This window comes from Onychomys torridus, chromosome 8 (genome assembly GCF_903995425.1).
Source record: "Onychomys torridus chromosome 8, mOncTor1.1, whole genome shotgun sequence".
Taxonomy (NCBI): Eukaryota; Metazoa; Chordata; class Mammalia; order Rodentia; family Cricetidae; genus Onychomys; species Onychomys torridus.
The window spans coordinates 24,918,550-24,946,178 of NC_050450.1; the positions used below are offsets into that span (position 1 = coordinate 24,918,550).

A 27,629-nucleotide genomic window follows, 5' to 3' on the forward strand; every position below is an offset into this window, starting at 1 on the left:
GCTTCAGTGGTATAAAGTGACTTAGGTTTATTGCCTTTTAAAAATGATAGTATTTATTATTATTATTATTATTATTATTATTATTATTATTATTGGAGAATTTCTTAATGCACTGTGAAAGTTTTATTTTATACTTGATACAAACAAGGGACACCTGAGACAAGGGAATCAAAACTGAAGAATTGCCTCCATCAGACTGACTGTAGGCAAGTCTGTGGGAGCATTTTCTTGATTGGTTGTTGATACAGAAGGTGGTACCACCCCTGGGTACATAGTTCTAGGTCATTTAAGAGAGCAAGCTGAACAAGCTACAGAGAGCAAACCAGTTCCTCCAGGGTCTCTGCCTCTAGGTTCCTGCCTTGAGTTCTTGCTTTGAATTCCTGCCTGACTTCCCGAGGTGATGGACTGGGACCTGTAACGTAAGATAAATCCTTTCCTCTCCATGTTTCTTTCTGTCATGACGTTTATCGCAGCAACAGAAACATGCCCAGGGCATGCAGATAGTGTATTTTGATTGTATGTACCCCAGCTCTTCCACTAACACCTCTCAGATCCACTCCAGTGCCTTCCAACTTTGTGTCCTTGACATTTATTCATTTATTTATTTATTAGCCCACTGATTCTAATTTTTTCTGCCTATGTACTAATAGGGTTGGGGCCATCCAGTGAAAACTCTCCTCTAGTCGCCCTCAACTGTCTATAGCTCCTTAGTTAGGGGTGGGGCTTAGGAAGGTATCACTGCTTGAAGCAGCGATTTTTTTTAACTCCTAACATGAAATTTATTCATCCCTAAATAATATACTAAACAAAAGCAGCTGTTTTATAGCCTTCTCATGGAGGCCAGTGTTTATCAGTTCATGTCACAGAGTTGATGATGACAGACCAGGACTTGAGGGCATGAGCTAGACTGGGGTGGGGCAAGCAGATGGTAAACAAAGGGATGTGGACTGGATGCTGGGGGAGTGACAGCACCTTCCAGACGTGGAATGAGGCAATGGGAACTCGTAGAGGATGTTGGTGGTGAGGACTGGTGAAGGGAGAGGCATCAGGAAGGGCTTCAGGGAGGAAGTGATATTTCGGTAAAACCAAAGTGGCAAGAGGACATAAGTCCCAGAAACATCTGGAGGAAGAGCCTTCTAGGAAGAGGAGGCAGATGGGCAAAGCCTATGGTGGGACTGTGTTTGAGAGTTGGAGGATCCAGCGGGCAGGTGAGGGCAGAATGGAGGGGAGAAGATGCGGAGGAAAGGGACCAGAGGGGACCAGAGTGCTGGGAACTGCTGCAGGAGCCCACCTGCCATTCTATGGGAGATGAGAAGGCCTGAACAAGGATGTGCTGTGCTTTTACAATTAAGAGGACTCCTCTTATGGTTCTGTGTAGACGGGACCAGAAGCTGGAGGACTAACCAAACAGGCCAGTGAAGTTGGTAGCATGATCTGGGAGAAGTTGGTGGAGGCGAAAAACCCTCACATGCCGTGTTTAGTGATAGAGACTGGAGGGGCTGGGCCAGTTGACTGTGTCTAGCAACATGCATAGTAGTTGGCATGTGTCAGAGACCAATGGCATGACCACCTCAGTAGACTGTGGCAGTTGGCAGATGATGATGTCAGTATTGTTTGTTAGAAGATGGCTTCTTCCCGCACCCGTCCTTTATTACAACCCTCCTGAAAGAGGAAGACAAATCTCTGGATCCACTGAACCCAAACTCTAGGGATGGGACCTAACCGTCTATGCCTGAGTCTTGTCATATGGTTCTGACTCTGGCTCACATTGTTGTGTGTTCTGAGTTAACTCAACAATGGCTTCCCAAACCCTTTAAGGTAGTAGCCACCCTTAGCCCATTTTACAGAGGACAAAAACGGGGTCTCAGAGAAATGGAGTGACCTGAGTTCACGCTGTTCATGGGGGACTGAGCTGTGAGTATGGGTTCTCTGATCCCAACGCTTCTTTGTCAGCCTGCCTGCCTCTTCTCCCCATGGGGATAGAGTGCCCACACATGCAGTGGAGGGCTATAAAAAAGGCCATACTTTCTTTTTGGCCAATGGTATATTGACTCCAACAGATAAATAATCTTCTATTTGTAGGAAGGATCTGGCTGTAAGTTTAGAGAGTAAGGTACAGGGATGCAAAGGCTAAGACTTGAGACACATCACAATGCTCCACATGACACCATGCTCATCTGACTTGCTCACAGCCCTGTTTCCACAGCTCCTCAATCTTCTATTGGAAGGGCTCCAGCCTCCTTGGAGGCTTCTCGGTCTTTCAATGTCTAGTCCCTTTACCCACAATGCTTTTCCCTTATTCTGTATCTTATTTCCCAATGTCTATTATAATTTAAGATTTAGTTATTTGTTTAAAGATAAAGTTTCATCTAGCTCAGTCTGGTCTGGAGCTCACTATGTACCCCAGAATGACCTTGAACTTCTGGTGATCTTTTTGCCACAGCCTTTAAAAACATTCGTTTTTTTTGAGACAGGGTCTCATGTACTCAGGCTAGCCTTGGACTCTGTAGCCAAGGCTAGCCTTGAACTCTTGCTATTTCTGCCTTCACTTCCCAAATGCTGGCATTATAAGCCTTCACTGCCATGTGCATTTCACCTACTTTGGAAATCTCTGATGACCTTCTGCTGAGTACTCAAAGCCCCTTGATGTTACTTCTGTCATGGACCCTTAACACATTGTGATATGTTAATGATGCATTTAATGGGTATTTTACCACCATCAATTCATGGACTCTTTGTAGGCTGAGTCTGGGTCTTATTCATTCATGTGGCTAGGGACTGAGTATGGGCACACACAAATGAATTTTGAGTCATTATGACATGGGATGTGGCTGCATTGGGATTATTGTTTGCTATTGGTTTCATCAATGACAAGTGACCTGAACAGGGTTGTACTGAAGGCAAAAAGAGAGATGGGCTTGGGGACACAGCTAAAGGACACACTTACTGTCAAGTGTGTTAGACATAGTCACTCATCCTAGTCTATGTCTGGGGCTGATGTAGATCACTGGTTAAACATTAGTGGTAGATACCTATTTTCCAAGGGCCATTGGATCCTTTGGCTGGTTGCATAGCAAGAGAAAAAAAAAACAGATTAGATTTTGAGCCAGAAACCTTGGACTCTGGTCTACCCTGCTTGCTATTTGTCCTTGAAGAAATTGCTTTGCTTCTCTGGATTTTGTAGCTGCTGTGGACTATGAAAAACTAAATAAAGTAAGTATTTTATTTTCCTTTAATTTAGTTACTTTGGAACTGAGTGTCATCACCCAGCCTAGCATGACCTTGAACTCAAGATCCTCCGGCTGCAGTATTTCAAGTGCTGGGATTACAGGAATGGACTACCATGCCTGGGAATACTACATATTTTAGCCATTTGACACCTGGCAGTCCCATAGACCCATGGAGGAAATATCCCACGACTCTAAGAATGGTTATCCTTTAGTGTATGTGACCTCAGAATGTCAGCAACCTGTGTAGGGAGGTGGGGTGGTGAGGGACAGATTTCTAATGACATTCCTTAAAGAGAAAGGAGAGAACTGACCTGGAAAGATTTGCTGGTCCCTGTGTGTAAGGAGAAAGGGAAGCTTGAAGCAGAGAGGGCCGGGGAACCTTGTCATTGTCTTTGGATTCACATTTGGCTACACGGGTCTGGCCTCTCTCCAATCCCCTAGAGCTCTTGGCTGAGAAGATGGAAAAGCAGAGAAAAGAGCACAGGCCTTGGGCAGCTGCTCTTGCTGCGCTGCAGAGAACGCCTCGCTATTTAGAGTCCAACTGTTCCACTTTCCCCCGCTCGCCCCTGGCATTCCAGTGCATAAGCACTTTGTGGGGAAAAAATGCATTCTAAATCCCTAACCAGGGGAAAGAGCTAATGCTGATGGTGGCTTTCAGCATGCTCAGAACTTGTGTTTCTGGGGGACTGAGGCTGCGCCAGGCCCTGGGTCTGCCCTGCTCCATGCTGGGGAGCTTTCAACCTGAGGAGGGCTCTTGAGCTGTGTTCTGGATCCTGGCAGGGCTGTGCTGTGACCCTGGGACCATGGACAAGCTGTTGTACTTCTCTTTCAAAGTATGGCCATGGATAATTTGGGCCACATCAGTAAAGTCTTAGCACATGCCTAAACCAGGGAAGTGTTTAATGCCTCTCAGACCTTGGGCGTCATATACTTTGACATCAGGGCAAAGGATATCCTATTTTGGGACTAAGTGACTTTCCCATGCTCCTGTGCTTCGAGAAGAAATGTTTCTCAGCTTCCCTGTTATTTCCTCATTGGGAGGGGTTACTCCTTTTTGGGCAGCCTTTCCATATATGAAGATGGCTAGCAGCAACCTAGGTGTCACCCAGTAGTGTTTCCCATTCATCATCACTTAACGAATGCTTACAGACATCACTAGTGATTTCTTGGAGAGCATAGTTACCTCTGATAAGAAACCACTGATATGGATCCAGACTGTGGGGAACACAGAACTAATGAAAATGGTGCCCAGGCTTCGTACTGGAATCAGGTGGTAGTCACAGAGAAAAGGCAGAACCTCTGGCCAAGACAACCTCAATTCAGTGATGTAAGTGTTACCCTTGGACCACTAGTTTAATCTGTGATTTAAATCACCAGTGATTTAAATAATTAGCATTGAAAATTATTTAAAAAACAAAGTGTCTGTGGGGAGGTGCACATGAGTGCAGGTGCCTGTGGAGGCCAGAAGAGGGTGCTGCATCCCCTGCAGCTGGGGTGATGGTTGGTTGTGAGCCTCTCAACGTGGGTACTGGGGCTTTTGCAGGAGCAGGGAGCACTCTTAGCCACTGAGCATCCATCCAGCCCCTTGATTAGCACTACACAGATTAGGCATCTTCATTGCACTTTTATGACGAATATTGGATTTGTCATCTAATCAGGTGAAAGAAACCTAATCTCTTAAGAGACACTTACTAACCATTTAAAGTACAGAAGACTTGATTAGGAAAGACTGGAGGTGCTATGGTAGGTAAATGCGTGAACTTTGAATGTCTTAAGAAAGTTGACATTTTACTAGGAAAGGGTTTTCAGCGGGCAAGTTTGGTCTTTGAAGGGTTAATTTTGTTTCCTTTGAGTTCCAATACAGATTCTGCCCTTGCTCTACTCCTTTCTGTTTTAAAAGGAATGAGACCATGGCTTTTAGAGATGGAAAGTTGCACATCCTAGAAGTTGGCTGAAAGGCCTATTTCGAGTCTTATTTTCTTGAGTCCCCATATTTGTTTCTGTAAAATGGAAATACCATCACCCCTCCCTCTCTTTGGGCTTTCCATTCATGCATTCAACCAAAATTGAATAAGACATATTCAGAGGAAACAATTTCCTCTGTATTGAACAGGTACCCACTATTCTTTTATGTCATTTGCATTATAGCGGTTATGTACCTAGCATCACATGATAACAGGTATTATTGGTAATCTAGAGATGATTCAAACACACAGGAAGATATATGCAGGTTGTATGTAAATGCTACACTAATTTATGTAAGGGTCCTCTTATTTTGATATCTGTACAGTATAGTAAAACTAGTCCGTAGGAGACAGCGAAGGATGGTTGCCGTATGTAAAGGAGAACTTACAGGCTGTATGACAAAGCAGCACAGAGAGAAAGACCTCAGAGGAATATCTCTGAGTATGACATTCCTGCCAGGAGATGGAGGAGGTGGCCAAAGGTTGCCTGACCCAGGAGCTGAAGGCTGAGGAGAAGCCCATTACAAACAGATCCTGGCTTGAACACTTGGGGCCCCGAGCCAGCAAAGACCTGTGGTAGACACAGCACAGCCGGCGTGGGGATCAGAAGGGTGACCAGCGAGGCTACAGCAGAGCTTGTAGGGAGGGTAGGGGAAGGAGGGTCAGAAGTCAAGCAGGGGACACCGAGGAAGCTCTCTAGCTAGGACGAAGCCAACATGGGCTTTGATCCTAATTGTGTGAGAAGCCTCTGAGGGAATGATGGATCTGACTCACAATAGAAGTGTCCTCTAGCTACTGGATCGGAGGGTAAAGGATCATGGCATGGGATTAGAAGTATAGAGACCCAGGCACTTGGTGTCTTCTCTCATTATCCTGGTACATAGGAGACTCAGCCCAGTGCTGACATACTTAGTTGTTATCATTAGATGCCCCAAAGAATAGCGAATCTCAATCTGCAATTTCCATCACTTGATTATCTAGTCTAACATGTCCATACTTCCGGAGACTTCAATGGAAAGGTGTGGAAGGGTCTCAGACACCTGTGGCCATGAGCTCCTCTACCGTCTCCTCTGGACTCACTCTGCTTTCTCCTACAGAAGAGAGACCCAGTACCAAGCCAGCTGCTGGTGACCTGCAGGCCAAGTTCTCTTCCCCACACTTTAGGAGTATGACTTTCCCATCTGGGAGTAAACTGGGATCCTGCATATGGCTCCAGATACATTTATCACAAGGCCCTTGAAATTTGAGGAAAATCCTCACCAAACCCAATTAATAAAACTAAGTTGCACTTTGGAAACATCTCCCACCTGACTGATTCATTAACATATGCGTACACATTAATCAAGGCGTTTTGCAGTGGGTTTACCAAACACTGCCTTTCACTGGATGAAGAAGCTGGACTCTTTAGATTTAATGATTATGTCTTCCAGAGTCTCTCAAGTCCTTAGCTTGGCTCTGCTAAATGCACAGACAAGGTGAGGTATTAATTAACAAGTGAGATAAATGCCCAAATTACATCCTTGAATCAAGTCAAACCAATTTGGATGGTGAAGGGATGGGAAGGAGGGTGAAGGAGCTGTGGGCATGGGGCAGATTTCATCTGTTTCAAGTGTTCTGGACGCAGTCCAGTGGTATGTCTCCTCATTTAGATCTGGCTAGAGTGCCTTGGATGGCATGCCCAGAGCTCAGGCCAGCATCCACATCTCTTAACCCAAGGCGGCCTCCTCTGGAGCAAAACAAGTAACCAAACCTTGCCAGTGGAGGCTGAGTAGGAAACAGCATTCTGAAGGGAAAGCGGAGTGGTGTTTAATTTATAAAGAGAGATGAAGGTGCTGCTGGTGGACTGGAGAGCTCATTCTACTCTGTGACTTTGAGGAATCCCCCTGGGACAGGATGAAAACTCTGGGCTTGACTTTGAGATGTGCCTTCTCTCAGCCCATTAATGTCACACTCCATGACAGTCCTTTCTCTTTGTTCCCACCGAGGTACTCTCCCATTGTCACATCTTATGCTCTGGATCATCAAAATAATAACAACCTTTGTACAGTCCATCTTTTCAGATGGAGAGTGAGTTCTCTGTGTCGCACGTCATGACGGTTCTAACCTTTTCCAGAAGCCAGTTTATATTGTTGAACGTCTGGTAGACTCGGAATGTTTGTTAAACCATGAATGGATAAGTTAACAGGGGCTGGATGATTGGAAGGCTGGATGATTGGAGGGCTGGATGAACAGATGAGTAGATAAGGCACAGGGATGGAAGGATGGATGAATGGAGTCACTCAGGACACACAGTTAAGGGCTTTTTCAACTTTGGAGCAAACATCATTCACTGTCCCAACTAGCGATGGAAAGTATTTTCAAACATACTTGGTAGAAGTGGTGGGTGTGGGGTGTGTGTTTGGAGCCCAGGAAGGTGACAGGGAGGAAGACGGGTAAAGCATATGATACACACATATGGAAACGTTACAATGAATCTGTTAGAGCAAAAACAAGAGGAGGAGAAAAACCTGGTCACATTCCAGCTAGTCACTAAACCTGAAATCCTTTATGCTTTTTCTCCGAATTATTGGTTTCTTCCTGAAATAATGTTTCTCTCTCCTCATTTCACTCCTCACATGCTCTGGGAATTGAAGAGGGTTGGGAATCTGGGTATAGGTTCTATGACATAGGCCTGGGCTAGCCACCCCAGGAGGAAGCATCATTTAAAAATGTTTTCCCCCAAACTGTGGTTTGTGGAATACTCTCTGGGGTGCTTGGTAAGCATGTAGACTTCTGCATTGGAAACCTGACTTCAACAAGACCCAAAAGGCAGGGACCAAGAGAGCTGACTTTCAAGGTCTCTATGGGGCTCTCCACAGCACTGAAGTTTGATGAGACAGGTTAGAGTCTTCATAGCTCTATGCACTAGGAAAGCCATTGGTTGGATTCTGTTATATGATATATTAATAGCAATACTATTAAGGCCAGCACCAGCCAGCCTGTCTGTGCATTTTATAAACTAAGCCTCTGCAAAACATGAAACATGCATCTGCTCACTTAAACTTCCTACTAGCTCATGGAGTTGACACAATCACACCCATTTTTACAGACAAGAAAATTGAGACTTTCAGAAGTGACTTGCTAAGCTGAGCTAACACAGGTTAATTCTCAAGAGCGGAAGCTGCATTACTGCGATGCCACAGTGTCACCTACGCAGACACCACAGAAGCAGAGGAGGAAGGGCAGAAGGCCATCTCATGCTGTGTGGAAAGAGAACAGAGAGGAGATGATGGTTCTCCTGTGCAGTCCTGAGGACAGTGGTGCAAGGTAATGGGTGAGTTTAACACAGGAAGGGCATTCTTCTGCCCCTCCAGCAGCAGCCTGATGAGGTCATGACCTTGCCTCTTCAGGATGGCTCTGTCGCCTGGGCGCCAAGTAGATAGGGCACTTGATCTAACCTACAGAAGTTTCAGGCAGACTCCTGGGCAGGCTGGAAATGATGGACTTTGGGCATTTAGCACATAGAAGCTGGGTGTCCTGCTTCGAAGTCCTGGGTGACAAAGGGGCCTCCAGGGAGTGAGTACAGGCTCTCCAGGCCAGACAGTCTAACGATGCCTCCTCACCTTGCCATTCCCACTTGGAGAGGAAATCTACATACTCTCTCTCCTACCCCTGGCTGTGATGAACTAGAGCTCACACCTCTGTCTTGGTGGTGATAATTAAATATTATCCGCCTGTCACTTGGCACACATGTTGTGTGTGTTCTCAGACTTTAATGAGCTGGTATTTGTCTCCTGTAAGCAAAAATATTTCTTTGAGTCTCTCTCTCTCTCTCTCTCTCTCTCTCTCTCTCTCTCTCTCTCTCTTTTACAGATTGGGGTGAGTGGTTCAAGTGAAGACCTCTCGCTTTTAAAAAGACAGTCTCTGGCCAGCTTGTCTGTGAACTGTCTCCACTTTTTTTTTCAGGGACAATGACACACACAGCTTGTCCCTTCTGAATTGGCCATTGCCTCCTGAGGTTATGTGAGAAGTCACATGGTTGTGAATATTGTAGCAAGTGATGAGAATTCAGAAGTATGGGGTCACCATGTATGTTGTTGTGGGGACACCTTCAGGTGGCTTTTTCTGACAGAGTTTCTCAGCTTAATACCAAAGAATATTGAAAATATCCTGTATTCTGTACAATTTTCCTTGAATCTTTATAAGAAGCAAATTTATCTGGTACCTTTCTAGATGCATAAAAAGAGAAATTAAGGCATTAGATAAAATAGATATTTTTAGGACAGTGGATCTCAAAGGCAATCTACATCTGAGGCACCTGAAAATTTACTAGACATTCAAATTCTTGTACCCTACCAGAGACCCATACATTCAGAAACTCAGTGATGGGATCAGGTCTCAGTTGCCAGGGTTTTATCAAATCCTCTAGGTCCTTTCAGAGCTACTACAGAATAGAAAGAAAGTACAAGGGGTTCAGTCCAAGCACAGTTAATGAAGACAATTAAGAACTTCAAATATCTGTATCTGTGTTTCTGTTTACAGCTGTCTCAGTCTCAGTTTAGAATTAAAACATAAATAAAAACCCTGTCACTTTAAATTGAGGATCCTCCCTGCCTCAGATGTCTGGAGATGGGGAAGGACTGGCCTTCTGCAGTTCCCTTTGGAAGAATGCTCTATTATCTCCCCCATTCATGAGATTTATGACAAGTGTGTTCTTCACAGCTGCTCCCCGGGCCAGCATTCATGTTCTGCTTGGATGCCTCTCTGCCCCAATGCCAGATTTCTAAAGCACACAGTCCTTTCAGAAGATTCCCAACACAGGATCAAACTAGGTACTCCAGGGGTAAGAGAGCCAGGGCCAATCACCACCAACCCCCACCTCCCCCCACCCCGCCCCAACACACGTAGAGAGATATGGTGAGCTCTCTGCCCCTGGGTCTGGGGTTGATGAGAGGAATTTTAATATTTATCAATAAACAGCAAAGTGCTTAGCACACCTCCTAGGGAAGTAATTAACCATGGAAAGAATACCCTGTGCCGAGGTATCTCCTCCAAAAAAAGAACTCACTTAATTGTGAATTGCTTACGCCAGGTGAGAGAGAACTGGTGTCTACCCGCATCACCTGACACAAGCAACTCTGAACTATCTGGGAGTTTCTTTTTATAAACACAGTGCAGACACTTTCTTCTTGGTGGTTAATTACTTCCTTGGGAGGCTGCTTTGATAGTTCCCATAAGAAGGCCATTGTTGTCTTAAGCGTAACACTGCTTCATTTGCTTTGTCCTAGCCTTTCTAGAACTCTGGGTTCTGCCTCTTCAAAGGATCCTGAGTTGTGCTTATCAGTCAAGCCCTTCAGCTTGGGGATCAGAGACCTCAGGTTGGGAGCCAGGATCAAGGTGAAGCTGACAGAGACGGAGGTAAATGGCATGGGGCCTCTTGGGGGACACTGACCCCCAGGAATCTCTTCTTTTTTCTGTGTGCCACATTCCAGCAATTCACAATGCTTTCTGCTGCTGATACTCCAAGAAGGAACGGAAGCCAGGGAAGTGGCTCCTTTTTTGGAGGCAGAAGGAGCTGATCTACAAGCAACCATGGTGCTCAGTGAAATCACCAGGGAGGGAGAAGCAAAAAGCCATGGGATTTCAGCTCTTAGAAAATGCCTCCTGCGGTTAGGCCTCACCTCGCTAAAAGATGAAACTGAGTGGCTTCTCTCCTGGCTTTGATTCAGGAGAGAGAAAATGAATGGAGGACAGAGCCACAGGAGCATCTGGCCCGGGAAATTCTTTGATCAGGAGCTTGTGTCAGTAAGTATGTATGTTTATCCACAAATTATCTATGTACACAGAGGCAATTGTTATGGAAATCGCAAGACGTCCATTAAGGGGATGAAGGAAAAGGAGAAAATAGAATGTCTAATATTCTCATTTGTTTCCCACCAGGTTGCATCCTACTTTGGACACCTGAAGCTGACTCCAGCGGCCATGAGACAGAAGTGGCTTTGATGCTGGATGGTGACACACACACACTCTGTTACTGTGGGCTCGTACACTTCCTTGACAGGTCAGATAACTGCATTGGTAGATCTTTCCATCCCTGAAATCACTTCAACTTCATGTGAACTCTGACCCATGAGTCATTTGGATAGGGGAAGGCCACACACCTACACTGATGTTATGGACAGTACACAGTATTTGAGCTTAGGATGCTGGGCAGAGGCAGGAGGATCTCTGTGAGTTCAAGGCCAGCCTGGTCTACTGATATCCGGTTGTGTCTTCACAAGAGGTTTGCTACCTCAGTTTTAAGTAACTAATACACACATGCCTTTAGTCCCACCACTCAGGAGGCAGAGGCAAGTGAGTCTCTGAGTTTGAGGTCAGCCTGGTCTATAGAATGAGTTCCAGGACAGCCAGGACTACACAGAGAAATTCTGTCTCAAAACATCAACAACAACAACAACAACAAGAAAAAGAATTTAGGAGATTACATGACCCACATGCTCATGCAACCCTATTAGCTTCCAAGTCTTGTCATCACACAGAATGTGTTCCAGAAGAGTCAGCCCAGAGCTTCAGAACAGGGGTGGTAGTCCTCAGCCCTGCCATCTGTACTGTACATACCTAGTCTTAGAAAAAGCAGGGTGGTAGCTAGGTTAGCACTTGGATGGCAGAAGAGAGGTTGGCAAACCTGTCCTGTAAAGGATCCAGAGCAAATGTTTGAGGCCTGATAGCTGTGTTGTGTCTCACTGTGCTGGAACCATTTAGCTCCATGGTTAGGGTTAAATACAAGGTACAGCTGTACACAAAATATAAACAAGGGCAGATGAGCTGGCTCAGTGGGCAATGGCACTTGCCTCCAAGCCAGATGGTCTGAATTTGATCCTTGGGACCCACAAGGTAGGAGGAGAAAACTGACTCCCACAGCAGTTCACTGACCTCCACAAGTATGCTGTGGCACACATGTTCCCCTCCTCCACACACAATGAGATGAAGACACATTAAAACATTAAAAATTAGTATAAACAAATGAACACTACCATCTTCCATGACAAAGGAAGGTGTAGGTTAAGGGTTTAAAGCTTCATCATGCAAGATAAAATAGTCTGTGAGATTTGCTAAGCCATAATCATAGTGTCTATAGCTAAACATACTGCCTTGTACACTTAAAATTTGCTAAGAGGGCAGAGGGCAACCCCACCAGTAGAAAATAAGAATAAGGATGGTAGTGGGAACTCTGATGGCCATGATATGGCTTCAGTCATGGTAACCCTCCCAAACTCATAAGATATGTACAGCTTTTTAGATATACATCATGCATCAATGAAGTAGTTAGAAAAACAAGTGTGGACATTAAAGTTTGAATTTTATGTACTTTTCTGTATAATGAAACATTCTTTAGATTATTTCCCCTCAGCCATCAAGAAAATGTTAAAACCTTTTCTTTCCCCTCACAAATTGGATTTGGCTCACAGTCTGTAGCCGGGAAAACACAGATTAGAACACATGCTTTGGTTCCAAAGCTAGGTTTGGGTCCCGGTTTCATACTATGTTGTCTTTAGAAGTAATGTAACTGCTCTTCAGGTCTTGGTTACCTCATCTACAAAGTGACATCTCACAGGGCTATAAGGATGAAGGGGCATGTAACTTATGACATCCCAGGGCAGTGTGAGGCTCCCACTATCATCACCATTGTCATTGACCATAACTGGCCACTCTGAAAGGTCTGGCAGGATCATTCACCCTGAAGGCAATATCCAGAGCTCAGCCACCTCTCTGCAAAGACGGGTATTTGAGAATTACAAAGCCAATACCAAACCCCAGTTTGTGTCTCCAAGAGTCCTCCTGGCCCAAGGACATGTATGTGTTTTCTGCCGTGTTCTCTTCAGAGGAAACATTACAACCTTTGACAACAGTATGGAGGAGATCTTTAAGGAGCGTGACTCATGACGAAGGCACACACAACACTGTTCTTGAGGGGATGGGAATTAGAAGACGCTTGCTCACCTCCCTCATTATCCTTGTTATCAGCGCAGGAGGTTTCCATGGCAACGTTGCATCCGGGCCCTCTCCAGCCGGTCTGGCAGACACACTGCCAGCTGTTCTGACCCAGTGTGCATCTCCCGTTACCGTTGCACAAATCAGGGCAGCCATCTGGTTGGAGAAATGGAGAGAATGAGAAGGAGGGACGTGAGGCCACGCTGGGGAAGCAGGGGAGCCATGCAGAGGGGGAGCAAGCCTGCAGGGCAGCCACTGGGCCAGCCTCACAGTGGGGCCCATACCTGTTGTCCAAAGAGTCAGGGGAAGCAGGCCATGCATGCAGGTGCAAGACGGAGCTGGGGCACAGATGCAGGGGTTTCCCAGTGACAACTGACCTGGGTGCAGGGGTCAGAGCAATCTTGCCAAAGTGGGGAGGGAATTTAGTGCACATCCCAGACAACTGTACAGTGCTGGCCTGACAACTGGACTAGCTAGGCTGTGATGTCCAGCCAGTGGCTCAGGATGCCTGCTATCTTGAGAAAAGGCTGCCCATCTTCCTTCCTTCCTTCCTTCCTTCCTTCCTTCCTTCCTTCCTTCCTTCCTTCCTTCCTCCTTCTTTTCCTTCCTCTATCCCTCCCTCCCTTTCCTTCCTCTTTCTCTCCTTTCATTTTCTACCTCCCTCTCTCCATTTAATGACTTCTGCCTACAAGAGAAAATTCCCTACAAGGTCAGAGTCAAAATGTCCTCCATCTTGCAGAATTTTGAAGATACATTTACATATGACTTTTTAAGAGCTTCTTGTCACTAAGAAAGAATGGCTCTTCTGGGCTATTTTCTTCTTTTAATTCTTGTAATAGCTTTAAGGGACACTTCAAAACATTGGCTGCCTATCACCACCTACTTATGGTAGATTTAAAACTAGAGCAGGAGTTAAAGGCCAAGGGAGGGGTAGGTGCTGGGCGCCATGAACTGGGGACATGACAGGGGGTATATCTATGTCCACAGGGGAAGGGCATGGAGTCTGGGCAGTTTTTATTTTATTGCTTTTTTTCTCTTTCCTTCCTTCCAGTCTTCCTGTTGTGTGTGGAACCAGCAGCCTATTTTATTTTCTAAATGCTCCAGCACCCACAGCAACTGTAGCATAGACTCCCCCACCCAGAGCTTGGACAAAGGGAGCTGGGTGAAGAGAGCAGGGCAAGTGATAAGGGGTAAGTCTTGCCAGCCAAGCCGCTGTGGCCCTTCGTGAAACCAAGAGAAGCAGAGGGCCCATGGCCTGTGCCCACACTCACAAGGCCTACTTGCTGGCAGGAATTTCTAGGTATCTTTTCATTTTTCTTTCTTTGAGCAGTTTTACTGAGGCATAATCTGCATATGGTAAAATTTACCTGTTGTGAAGGTAGGCTGCAATGACTCCTGGGAAAGTTATGGAGTTGTATAACTGGAGGTGTATTTTCTTGCTCCATTTAAATACACTCCAGTGGACCATCCATTTAATTGCCCCTGTACGTAGCTATCTGCACATCTTGGAAACTCTCTCTCCCTCTGTGGCTGCTTCCATCTCTGGATCTGTCTTTAAATCACACCACCGCAGGCCTGGCTGGGGTCCAAGTGCTTTCTAATGATAGCAGTGATTGGCCTGGAACCTTCCTATGAATCGAAGTGCGCATCTCTCCTAGGCATTCCAAAGGCCTTCCTTCACTTTGCATCCTGCTTCTATTCTCTCAAGCACCCCTCATGTGGGTGCTGATAAACCTAGTGTGCGTGCGTGGCAGTCCTGTGAGTTTAAAGGTCCAAGACTCCAAAATTGAGTTTGACTGCTTTAGGAAATGCCAGTCTCCCCTTGCTCCTTCCCATCCTGTGCAGATTAGGATCAGAGTGAGCTGGGTAAGCAACAGGGAAGTTCTCTGGGGGTAGGCTCTGGAAGGCTGCTGATGTGCTGAGGGGAGACAAGGAGCCTGGAGCAGGGAGTCTGGCTTGGTGCTGATTCTAGCCGTGAGTGCACATGCACCTTGGTCTCCATGCCTGCCCTTACACAGTCCAGCTCAGGATTCCACACCTTTCCTTACCAATGAAGGTGGCTGTGGCCCTGTCTGGGGAACCACCAGTGTCCCTCCGGCTCACATCCTGAGACGGTGCTCCAAAGAAAGCCTTCCAGAGATGTGCCATAAACACTTCTGTGGGAGCAAAATGGAACTCGGGAGGAAAAGCCCGAGGGACATTGGACAGCTCCTCAGGGAAAAAGAGCATGGCCAGTCTGCAGCCACCTTCTGCCTGACAGTCACCACCAGAAGAGTGTAGGGAAAGAGATCACAGAGAATGCACTAAATGACAGACCTCCGAACATTTGCTCAGCATGGTTTCTGGTATGTGTGCTTTGCTGTTTCGCTACCCAGGGCCTCATGTCTCACTGAAATCACGCCTGCAGCCTCCACGGAAGGAAGGCTTATTGTGTAGGAAACCCACGTCCACCACATAAAATTTAAATTTGCCAAGAGCCCCAGCATGTCAGTCAGAGATATGTGCTCAAAATATGTATGCTCCTCTATGGAATGAGGCCTCCCCCCCAACTCTTTTCATTCTGGCCAACTGAAGTGAGATAAACAGGGCAGAGGAGCGAGTTTTCGCCACATCCTACGAGGAAGATGAAAACACGAACAGTGGGGAGCTGGCAAACCTCTGAGAAGTTTCAGGGCAGCTGGGAATTAATGGACAGGACTTTGCTTTTAGCTTGAAGAGGAAGAAAGCAGCCTGGGTAGGTGCGTGGCGTTGCTAGGCAACCCCAAGCTAGCCCTAGTACAAGTTCATTCTGCTGGTGGCCTTCTGAGGAGGAGGTGATTCTTTGTGTTTGGAAAGTGCAAAGCCAGCTTCTGCTTAAGGAAAAACAAAACCTAGGAAGTAATTAGTCTAGAGGGTAAATGGGCATCAGGTGGCCGCTTTTCTCTGGAGAGGATGCTATGACTGACGTTGGAATTGGCTTATGGGCTCATCCTCGGGCATCCGAGAAATTGTTGTATGGGGTCCTCCGAGTTTCAGGCTGGCTCTCGGATTTCCTTGAGTGCCTGCCTCTAAATGACTGGTTTAGACTTCTAGAAGGCACCTCTGTTTGGGTGCTTATTTCTTCAGCTAAAAAGAACTGATATCTGCCCGGGGCCTTCAGGCTCTATTGTGACCCTGGACCAGTGATTCTTAATACAGGATTTATAAAAGACTTCCCTCCCTTTCTCTAGGGGACATCTGGCAATGTCTGGAGATATTTTTGATTGTCATATTTAGGGGTAATGACACTTGAAACCTCATGGGTAGAGGCTGGGGGTACTGTTCAACATCCCAAAGGCACAGGAGAACCCCACCCGCACACTCCAAGAATTACAAAGGTTCAAAATGTCAATAGTCCTGAGGTGGGAAACTCTGGCTTCATTAGATCTCAGATATGGTTGGCGTTGGTTCACAGTCTTGCCTGGACTCAGACCAATAGCAAGGACTTGAAGGAATAGGAATCATTTCTGCCTGCCCTTGTGACTCTCTTCCAACAGCCATGAGAAGGTAGAAGGAACCTTCCTTTCCAACATAAGACATCTCCTTCCAGGAAAGCTTTCAAGGACACTAGTAACATGGGCTGATTTTGTCATCTCACATCCTATCCACAGCTACGACAGATGCATACAGCAATCTCCCCACAAACCAAAGCCGCACAGCCAGACTCTGGTGATGCCTCGCTTTCAACTCCAGACCTCCAGGCCTCAGTCTTCGACTCCAGCTCTCACTTCAGCAGTCCCATCTGTTCACTCCTGGGCGTCTCAAAACCAGAAGAACTCAACCTCTTTCCTTTTGCTCTCTCTAAATGGATTCCTTGATCCACAAAGGGCTCCTGAATTCACCCACCCCAAGACTGAAGCCTTGGAGTCACTCTCTCCTTCTACAACTTCTCTCATCTAATTTCAGTCTCCACTGCTAAATTTTCCTTTCAACTCTGAGGTCAGAAGAAATGCTGCAGTTGGATAAAGCCTGGGAGTGTCCCAAGAGCCCATCTTTGGAAGTTGTATCCTCAGTGTGGTGGTGGGAGATGTGTGGACCCTTTAGGAGGCGGGGCCCTTTAGAGGGAGGTCTTTAGGTTATTGGAAGTGCCCTCAGGAAGGACAATGCAACCTCAGCTTTTCTGTGGTTTCCTACTTTAAGATGAGAGCCACAGAGAGGCACAACCAACAGGGATTCTGTCTCAGAGTCTACATGTAGCATTCAGACATTCAGCGTCTAATGCTGTGGACTTAGCAAGCCTCTTTTTTTTTTTTTTTCTTTCTTTTTTTTTTTTTTTAAAATAAAGGCATTTTGTCTTGTACTAATTCCAAACATAATGCAACGAAGGGTCGACACAGCCACACACACCTGCCCTTGCTCTGACGGATCTCAGAATCTGCTCCCTGCTGGAATTAGTTAATCTTGCTTCTGACTCCTGCGGATCCCTGGCTCGCCATTCTGCCTCTTTTCTCTCCACCCTGGACACTGCTGGAAGCACAGCAGCCTTCCATCGGCCCCTGGAGAAATCCTTAACATGGTTCTGAGATCCTCTTGAACTGGCTCCCGTCATACTGGTCTGTCTCAGCATCACTTCAGGTTCTGGCCACATGCAAGCCAGATGGATGACTCAATTTTTCCCTTTCTCATTTCTCCAACTTCAGCTGCCCACCCTTCATATCCCCGTTGGACAGACATTCCCTTTTAGAAGCTTCATGCTTTCCTTTGTATTCCCCCACCTACCACTAGATCATTATCAACCAGCATGTAATTCATGTGGTTGTATAGGCCACAGGCGCCATCCTCTAGCCTGCTGCAAGACTGTCATGATGACTGTGGACTTTGTCACTCACTACAGTTTGAATGGTGTTCCTTGAACTTCTCAGTGCTCAGTTGAACTGAGCTGTCCTGGGCACTGCTCTTGTGCTCTTCACCTGTTGGGTGAGGGGCCATCTCTCACTTATTATCTGTTGGCTGTAGTACTCAGTGGACAGCTGAAGGGAACATTGAATGAGTGAGTGAATGAATGAATGAATGAATGAATGAGTCTGAGTGAAATCAACAGGACCAGTAGAAATGCAACAGTTTCCAAGATCTTTTTACATATAAATCCCAACCACTGGAAGAAGGAAGTGGAGCAAGGTCTTGTTGACAGAGCCACCAGCTAGGGAGGCTTTTTGACTTAAACAAAACTTAGGCATTAGCAAAATAATGTCTAGGGCCCAGAAAAAAAAAAGGGGAGCGTAAATGGGTTTGAAGGCAGCTATAATTACCATGAAAACACTTTTCTAAGACATGTTCTGCAGTGTGTGGCAATTTTCAGGTAGACATAAGTGGCTAATACTGTTTGGGAAATAAGGACGGATGAATGGGCTTTTAACTGGCCAGCAAGCACACCAGAGAAGATGCGCTACAATGTAGCAAAGGCAAGCGAGAGCATAAACTGGCCACACTAAACACAGATTACAAAGAAAGCCACAGAAATGACACCTCCCTGCTCAGTTCAAGAGACCACTAGGAAAATCATCACAACCTGCCATAAACCCTGAGAAAAGTTTCTGTGTCCGTCTGTCCCCCTGTCCCCCCCCACCCGTGTCCATCTGTCCGTCCGTCCGTTCCCCCCTCCCTCCTCCCACTTAACTGAGGGGAAGCCCTAACTTTGGAGGCAGAAAGTTCTGGAAACTTTGAAACCAGATCTGCCTCTTGCTATCCATGCAATCTTGGGCTGGTAGATGTACCCCCCTACCCAGTTAATGTTACATACTGTTAAAATAACATCTTCAAGAGTAAGATTCTGCCTCCTTTGTCCACTGAGACAGTTTCAAGGTCTAGAAGGGTAGTTGGCACGTACCAGACGATCAATGCTTGCTAATGGAGTAACTTACTTCAGACGATGACAATACTCACTTTAAACAGATACCAGCTATGTCACACAGAATAAGCAAGAGGGGGGTTTTTAGCAGAGCTGGGGACATCCCAAGAGCTCATTTGATAGAGTGCCTATTGCTGATAATAGCGTTGATGATGGTGTTGATCTAGTTGCTGCGACCCTAATTACTGGGAGGCTCTTTAAGTAGATCCCAAAGCACAAGCCCCTCCTCTCTGCCTCACTCCCAGATCAGGAAAACCCGAGAGCTTATATTAATTCAAGTTAAACAAAAATAATAAAAGTAAAATTTTCTCTAGGGTTCCCAGTGTGTGCTTTCGCTATGAACTTGGGTGTTCTCATTCTCGTGACTACCAGCCCAGAAAAGCAGCCACGATGCATGAGGCTGGGCGAAAGGAGAAAGTCCACAGAAGAGAACAGCAACCTTGAAGGCAGGAGAGTTTCACACGTGGAATAAATGTGACCTTTCCCTTGAGAAGAGTTTCACTTTCCACTTTTCAATTATTAACTTTTTTAGTGTGTGTGTGTTAGGGCATCCTCCTCAATTGCTCCCCATGTCACGCTTAGCCACAGGGGCTCTTGCTGAACCTAGACTGGCTGGCCGGCAAAGCCCGGAGATTTTCCTACCTGTCTCCTTGAACCGTTGCAGAGATTACTGATGTGCAACACATTGCCCAGCTTTTTCCCATGCGCGCCCTGGACCTGAAAGTCAAGTCCACATTCTTCAGTGGCAAGTGCTTTATAGACCATGCCACTTCTCCAGCCCCAAGAATTGTGTTTTAATGTCAGCTGAAGTAGGGACACCATCCTCTCTTCCCTGCAAACTGTTGAAATATTACTGTTTCCTTGGTATTGCACATCTCTGGATTTAGGAGAGATGCTTAATAAGAACCTGCCTTATATTCCAGAACTCTTTCTTTCTTTCTTTTCTTTTCTTTAAAGATTTATTTATTTATTTTATTATTATGTATACAGTATTCTGCTACCATGTGTCCTTACAGGCCAGAAGAGGGCACCAGATCTCGTTACAGGTGGTTGTGAGCCACCATGTGGGTGCTGGGAATTGAACTCAGGACCTTTGGAAGAGCAGTCGGTGCTCTTAACCACTGAGCCATCTCTCCAGTCCCACCCGAACTTTTTCTAGTCGAGGACAGCAGAGGATTTTGGGGACTAGGGGTTGCTGGAGGTTTAATTGTCACTTGTATTGAAGAGCAGTAGCAACACTAGAGATTCTGTGAGACACACTCTGGGGGGAAACTCCAACTGCCTGGCAAAGGAGCATCCTAGTCCCTGGGGAACAGTAAGGCTGTCCTCGGTCACCCACGGGGACTCCATGTCAGGTACACAGTGGAATGGACATGCCGCCCAGAACCTGCAGCTGAACAGCTGTCCTTGCCTTGCTAGCAGACATGGAACATTGAGAGGCAGATGTTTCTCTTTGTTTTAACAGCATCTGTGTGTCTTTGAGGGTCTGCAGAGGTGTGAGCAGGTACAGTGCCGTATGAGACGCAGGAAGAGCCAGCATCCTTGACATGGTCTACTGCAGAGGAGGAAGTAGCTTCTGCTAAGAAGGCAGAAATTGTTCCCCTCCACGCCAGCAGCCACAGAAACAGCAGATCAGCCATGAGATGATAGGAATTTGGATTCAGCTGTCTGCTGCACGTGTCTGGATGCACCTGGATTCTCACCATCAGCATCATTTCTGTCTGTGTGGGAAAAAGCGTGCGGCAGGCTCAGCTGTGGCCGCAGAAAAAAGTGATGAACTTGGGGAAAAAAAGTAAACAGGATCCTTTCCCACTTGGGGGAAAAAGGCAAAACGGGACCCAGCGTGCTTTTTACTGCGCTGGGATTTCAGGTTCTTAATACATTCCAGTCCTTTTGAAGTTGGGGTCATGGGAGGAGGAAACTGAGAAGGTAGGCAACAGCGATGGGGAACGCTCTTTTCGAGCAGGAACTCTGGTCCGTTACTGAGTGAATTCAGATGGAGTCAGTACCCTACCCGCTAGCTGCTCTGGGGTTCCACACAAGCCTGTGCTCTCTTTCCTGAAACATCACTGGTCCCTATTCCACCTTACCCATCAAAGGAGGCTGCTGGCTGCTGCTGGTGACTGGACTTGGAGCCTGTGCTCCAGTGTGGTTAAAGCACATACTATACTGATTTGTGACAAGACCCTGCCGACCACCTTACAGGAGCCTCACTACTGATCCAGAAGCTTCTCTACTGAACGGGATGAAGAACAGCTTCTCACTGAAGGGTTATGGTCCTGACACTTGTGCCATCAGCTTGGGTTTCATGCCTCTGTACTGAGCCTCAGGACGGGCTGGCTACCCTCCTTTCTAACAAGCCCTCCAGAGGCGCCAATGCCTGCCCCGTGAACAGCAGTTTGGGATTCAGTCCTGAGCCCCAAACAGGACCTCAAAAGGCCTGAATTATCCGTCCTGGTAGCTGGCCTCTTCTCTTCTCCTTTTGCCTCTGCTCTCTGGGCCTCTGGAATCTGAATCCTTCTCGGGGGCATCTTGGAAGCCCCTCTCCCCAAACGAAGCTCACTATATGCACTCTAGCAATGCCCTTCATTCCGGCTCATCGGGACCATCCTGTCAGGGGCTGGTTCTCCTGACATTCTGTCAGACCATCCTGCTCCCCTCATAGCACTCTCTCTTCCTTGCTCACACCTATCATAATTCTAATTCAGCCTATGTTGAGCAGTAGGCTTCAGCTTGGCTGCACATACCGTGGCCAGCCTTCCTTTTGGCTCAGCTAGAGGGCCTTGCACCTTTCTAAAGGGGAGGCCCAGCTGTCAGTATCTCTCTGTTTCTCTATCTCTTTCCTTTTCTTTCTTGCATGTGTATGTATGTGTAGTGTATGTAGATGTGTGCATGCATGTTCCTGTGTCTGAGGGAGCACCATGTGTGTGTGGATGAATGTATTTGTATTGTGCAAGTGTGAAGGCCAAAGGAAGATGTGAGGTCTCCTCATTGGTCACCCTTCACTTTATATATTGAGGCAGAGTTGCTCACTAAATCCGGCTCACTGACTCTCTTAAGTCTGGATAAGTAGCTTGCTCCAAGGGAGAGATCCTCTGTTTTGGTCTCCCAAGCCCTGAGATGGCAGGTGAACCATCACCCTCACCTGAGTGCTGTGGATCCGAACCCTTGACCTTGTGCTTGCATCCCAAATGTGGAGCAGCATGAGAGTTATCCTCTGAGCCACCTCCCAGCCCCCCTTTTCCTTTCTTCCTTTGGGTATTGGAATCGAGCAAGGCATCCCAGGGACACGCTCACGTTAAGTAACGCTCCACCACCAAGCTACACTCCCAGCCCTTTCTTTTTTCCCTTCTTTATAAATCTCCAGAATATTCCACTACACAATGAAGGCTGAGAACCAGTGGTTTAATGGCCTCCTTCCTGGGTTCCTCGACACCTCCTGCGTGGAAGACTTTGGCTCTGTTGTTGATGGCTGGGTTCCCAGTGCTCACCCCAGTGGTTAGCATTAAAGATATTTGTTTGATGAATTCATGAAGAAAGAAACCAGGGCTGTGTTTCTTTGCCCTTGATTCTGCAGCCAGGGGAAAGGAAAAGCCTCCTGCGGGCCACACCCCAAGCTTTGGAAGGGCCAGCCTTTCCCCAGCAGAAGCAGCAGCTGCTTGCTGCACAGGGTCCCAACCCAGGCTGTGGCAGGGGCTGTGTCTGCGTGCCAGCGTGGAGCTCTGCCTCGAAGCCAGTAAGGAGCAGAGAGCTCCCAACTGAAAGAGACAGACTGGAACACCCAGAGAGGAAGGAGGGAAGGCACCGTGACCGGGGTAGATGAGGAGGGTGACGAGAGTAACACAATGGCAGGAATGACAACGGGAAGAGAGCCCAATGGTTTCCTTTGCTTCCTCGAGGATGATCGAGTTGTTTTTACCACGTGCCACTCATTCCCACAGCTGTCCAGCAAGCAGTAAATGTGGTACCCACTGGTATGGAAATAGGGACAGGCATGCCTTTGATTTCTGATTTGTTATTTTTAACCATCCAATTCTACCCCCACTGAGCATCCTGATAGCCGCAGGAGGGTCATAAAAATACAAATAATGCCTAGGAGGCCTGTGGGCACGGACTTGTTACTTCTGGAGGGCTGTTGGCTCTCTTTACACTGATGAAAAATCAGGCCAACAATCAATTACTGTTTTTGTTGTTGTACCTAGCACTATGAAATGTCTGTTTTTTGTGTTTTTGTTTTGTTTTGTTTCTAGAGAAACGTTAAGAAGAACCTGTTCCAGGACTGAAACACTAGCTCTTGGGAAGTGTTCTACACGGTGACAATGACAGTTAACGATCACAGCAACACTCCTGCATGCTTTTCACATATGAGGTCATTCAGTGTGGTCACAATAAGCCTTAGCCTAGGCATTGTTATTACTCCTACTCTACACATGAGACAGCAGAGGACCAGGGGGGTAACTTGGCCAGGGGAGCAGAGGCAGATAGTGGCAGAGTAAGGGTTTGGGCTTCAGGCTTTGGACAGGCTCCACAGACCCGTTCTCCATTAGGCTGGACAGTCATCCTGGTTTTCCCAGAAATGGCCATGTTTGTACACTGCAGGAGAACCCTGAGTCCCAGGCAACCTGGGGTCTTTGTTGAGGTCAGAAAGTGAAGACTGGGATGTTAAAGGAGGTGAGCTGGGGAGAACGTGATGACTGGGGTCTTGACTGGTCTTTGTGCAGGCAGAAGGTGAAGTGGGGATGAAGGAAGGGCTCCAACGACAAGGAAGAGGTCAGAGTTATAGACCACATCACTCGCGTTGTCATGGAGTGTGATGGGGTCCTTCAGCCTGTTGGTACTAAAACACCAGGACAGCCTGGGACAACACAAGTAATCCATCTCTTAAAATCTACCAAGCTTTGGTTTTAGGACCTGCCTCAGCCACTAACAATCTTCAACTGCTCAAGGGCCCATATATGAAATGGTGCAGTGCACTATTTGTATGTCGCCTACAGAATCCTCCTGAATGTTTTATAGCACCTAGGGGCTTAGACCTAAGACAATGTGAATGTTAACGCTGCATTGAGAGTTGTTACGTAGAATTAGGGAGTAATGACAAGAAAAACTTCCATCTGTGTTCAACCCCGATGCATATTTCTTCCCAGTTTGCAGTTAGGGCATATCTGCAGGCATGAAATCTGTGTGTGTGTGGTGGGGGAGCTCATCTATGGTTAGTCTGTGTCTGAACTGGGTGAGTTTGAATCTCACTCAGCTCTACCCTTGGCTACATGAACCTTAAGCAAAGAGCACAAATCATTCATGCCACAGTTTTTTCCATCTACAAAACAATGCCTGCAAAATATCGATCCCTTAGAGTTCTTAAGGGTTAATGACAGAGTATGGCCCATGGTAAATCTCCTACTTAGACACTGTTATTGCTGTTGTTACCATCAGAGGAGGAGTCCTCTAACAAGGACAGCAGGGGCTGTGGGTTTCAGGAAAGTCTTTTATCCACACATCGATTGGTGCCGAGGGGCCATGTTCTACTACTTAAAATAGGAACAGAATTGGGTGGGTTGACACACAGATGTGATTCCCATATTCCAAAGGCCGAGGCAAGAGAGTCTCAAGTTCGAGGCCAGCCTGGGCTGTGCAGTGAGCTATTGTTTCAAAAGAAGAAAAACACAGGCAGACCCAGAAAGGATGTGCTTAGTCAGTGCAGCTAGGAAAGCACTTTCACAGACTTGGAAAGAGATGAGAAAAATGAAGTGACTTTCCAGGAGGATTTCCTGAGTAAGATATCCCCATGATGGACATCACTAGTTATCCAAAGAATGCTTCTTAGATTCAACAGGTGTGTAAGATATAACTCTTAAGGACCACAGGGTAAGACATCTCACCCCCACTCAGCAAAGTATACCAACAGGATGAGGTGATGTTGCTGGGGGGTGAGGAGAGACTAAGGTTCATTACAAAATATACCCTGCCCTATGGTGGTGGGGGAGCAATGGCATCTGTCACTTAGGCGTGTTAGCCAAGTGCTCAGCAATCCACAGTCTATATCTCACCGAACCATTGTAAAGACCATAGGACATACATACTGTCATGTGTGGCTGAAATTACTGAAGCTCAGTGGAGTCAATTAACTTGATGAGGATCACCACACTCCAACTGGTAGAAGAGGGATTTGAACTTAGGCCAGTACCCCTTGCTCTTCTCTAGTTTGATAGGTTTCCATGGGAGAGAATGACCCCCAGCGTGTCATGTCATCAGCTGCATCTGTGGGTCCTGCATTCCCAGATTCAACTAGCCTTGCCTTGAACATATTGCATCTTTACTGAACATGTCTAGATTTTTCTTGTCATTATATTATCCCTTAAACAATATAGTCTACAACTTTTAACATAGCATTCATGTGCATTAGGTATGACAAATAACCCAGAGATGATTTAAAGTATGTGGTTGCATGGTACTGGTTATATGCAAACACTATGTCATCTTACAAGGGCATTGTGGGTACTCTCTGGGGTCACGGAGAACGTCTCTGTGGAATGGGAGAATTGACTGTGTTTTTGCTTTGATTCCTTGCTTTCTAAGCAAACTTCTGACTTTAAACTTCATTACCCATATAGATTTCCCTTTCGGGAGAGAATATACTGGAACTGTAAGACTTCTTCACTGTGGATTAATAAACTGCCATTTGGGGGTTAGATGCAAATTTGGGTAGTATGAGGAAATGAGTAGAGGGCTCATCTGTGGACATAAGCAGATGGAGCCACTGAAGCTGAGAACCCGGCTGTGTGCTAGAAAGATCCTGCAGGGGAGGTGGCTGCATGGTAATGTGGTTTTGCCTCTTGCTCTGTTTGTAGCCCCTGATGAGACTGGCATGTGGGGACCAAAGGAAGAGGACTTCTGAGGGAGAAATGCCGGTCCAGTTTCATGGTCATTGAGTACTGACAATATGCTGACTTTGTAGCAGATCTTTGAGTGCATTTTTTTTTTTAATCAATGGGACCTAGAAGTCCTGTGGACAAGGTGACAGATGAATGGAGAATGCCAAGCACAGGAGAGGACCAGTCATGCAACTGTTTGTGGGGAGAGTAGTTCAGGCAGAAGAAATTGGGAGGAACAAAACCCTGAGGTAGAAGAATGCTTGGGTATCATAGGGAAAGCAAGTGTTCAGTTGGCCAGAGCAGAGTCAATAAAGAGCAGGGCTTTCTGGTTTATTCTAAGTATACCAGCTTTATTCTGAAAAGAAGGCTCTCCTGTGTGTGTTGGGGTCAGGGGGAGGCTAAGCAGAAATGCAGGGTGGTCCTCTGTACTGGGTGGTTAACAGATTGGGGAAAATTTGGAAGGCAGACCATGAGGAGGTCATGGGGCTATCTGGGTAAGTAAGCCATGGTGGTGGCTTGGTAAGTACCAGTTGGGATTCTGGCATGGCTATTTACAGATAGACAGCTTTAGGTTTTACCATCCATCTATCTCTCTGGAAGGAAAGATCTTTTGAGACACAAATGTGCCTCAGATGATGTAAGCATACCACATTGCCAGTTGGGAACCAGTGAACAGATGATGGGGTCTCTGCTGTGATTTTACTTTCTCTTCAAGGTCCTCTGCCATGGTAAAGAAGGTACGTGGTGACAAAGGATGAAAACAGCATGGATGTATCCTGCTGCAAACAGACACACACAGGGAAGACTGGAGGAGAGGACGGAACTACAGGGCCACAGAGGACAGTCTCACTTCTAACTAGCGACTTAACGTAGTGACTTCAGACCAGAAGTCTTATCAGATAGCTATATCTGCCTCTTCTTGAACCTCTTTGGACCACTCCCAGAAATTCTTGTGTTATCATTGTTGATCAGTTCCTTTGTGTTCTACTTACCCTTTTGGCTAGCTTGACCCATCTGAATTGTGGCATTCAAACACACCTAAAAATTTTGCTCACTTGCAGGGTGATGGTGGCACAGGCCTTTCATCCCAGCCCTTGGGAGGCAGAGGTAGGAGGATCTCAGTGAGTTCAAGGCCAGCCTGGTCCACAGAACAAGTTCCAGGATAGCCAGAGCTGTTACACAGAGAAACCCTGTCTCAGAAAAAAAAAAATCACTCACTCACTCTACCTACCTACCTACCTACCTACCTACCTACCTACCCATCCATCCATTCATCCCTACCTATATCTAGTCATTAATCCACCAAGCCTTCCTTACTAATCAACCACTCTAAATCCTGAGAGCACCTGGAAACACCCCCCACGCCCCCCCCCCCATCAGATGAATTCACAAGGGAGGGTACTTTTTACCTTGTTTTGTAGTACACTTTACCATGTAGAGAAGCAGTAAAAACACTCTGATCTTTCCTTCTCTTCTTTAACCCTATTTCTCCCCTCCGGGTGGCACAAGTCCCCCACGCCCACCTTAGTCATCAATCCAGAATCATCTATCATTCACCTTTCCCTTCCCAGTGACCCAGGCAAGCTGAAGTCAGTTCTGAACCGATTTGAATTCTGTGACTGAGTCTTTTTCCCAACTCAGCATTTAGCATCATCTAAAGGATTATGGTGGAGGGAGGCACTGCTCACTGTAGGATGTTTGTGTACAAGTTTTGCAATAATTCCGA

At 46.5% G+C, this 27,629-nt stretch overlaps 1 protein-coding gene across 13 annotated transcripts in view; it reads right to left on the reverse strand.

Annotated features, from left to right (window-relative positions):
- Tenm2 (teneurin transmembrane protein 2) overlaps positions 1-27,629 on the reverse strand; it is a 1,224,381-nt gene that overhangs the window by 84,838 nt on the left and 1,111,914 nt on the right. For all 13 annotated transcript variants that reach the window (XM_036195999.1, XM_036196007.1, XM_036196006.1 and 10 more), the window contains one exon: positions 13,175-13,321. In XM_036195999.1, the coding sequence (XP_036051892.1) occupies positions 13,175-13,321 (147 nt within the window). The remainder of the gene's footprint in view (positions 1-13,174; positions 13,322-27,629) is intronic.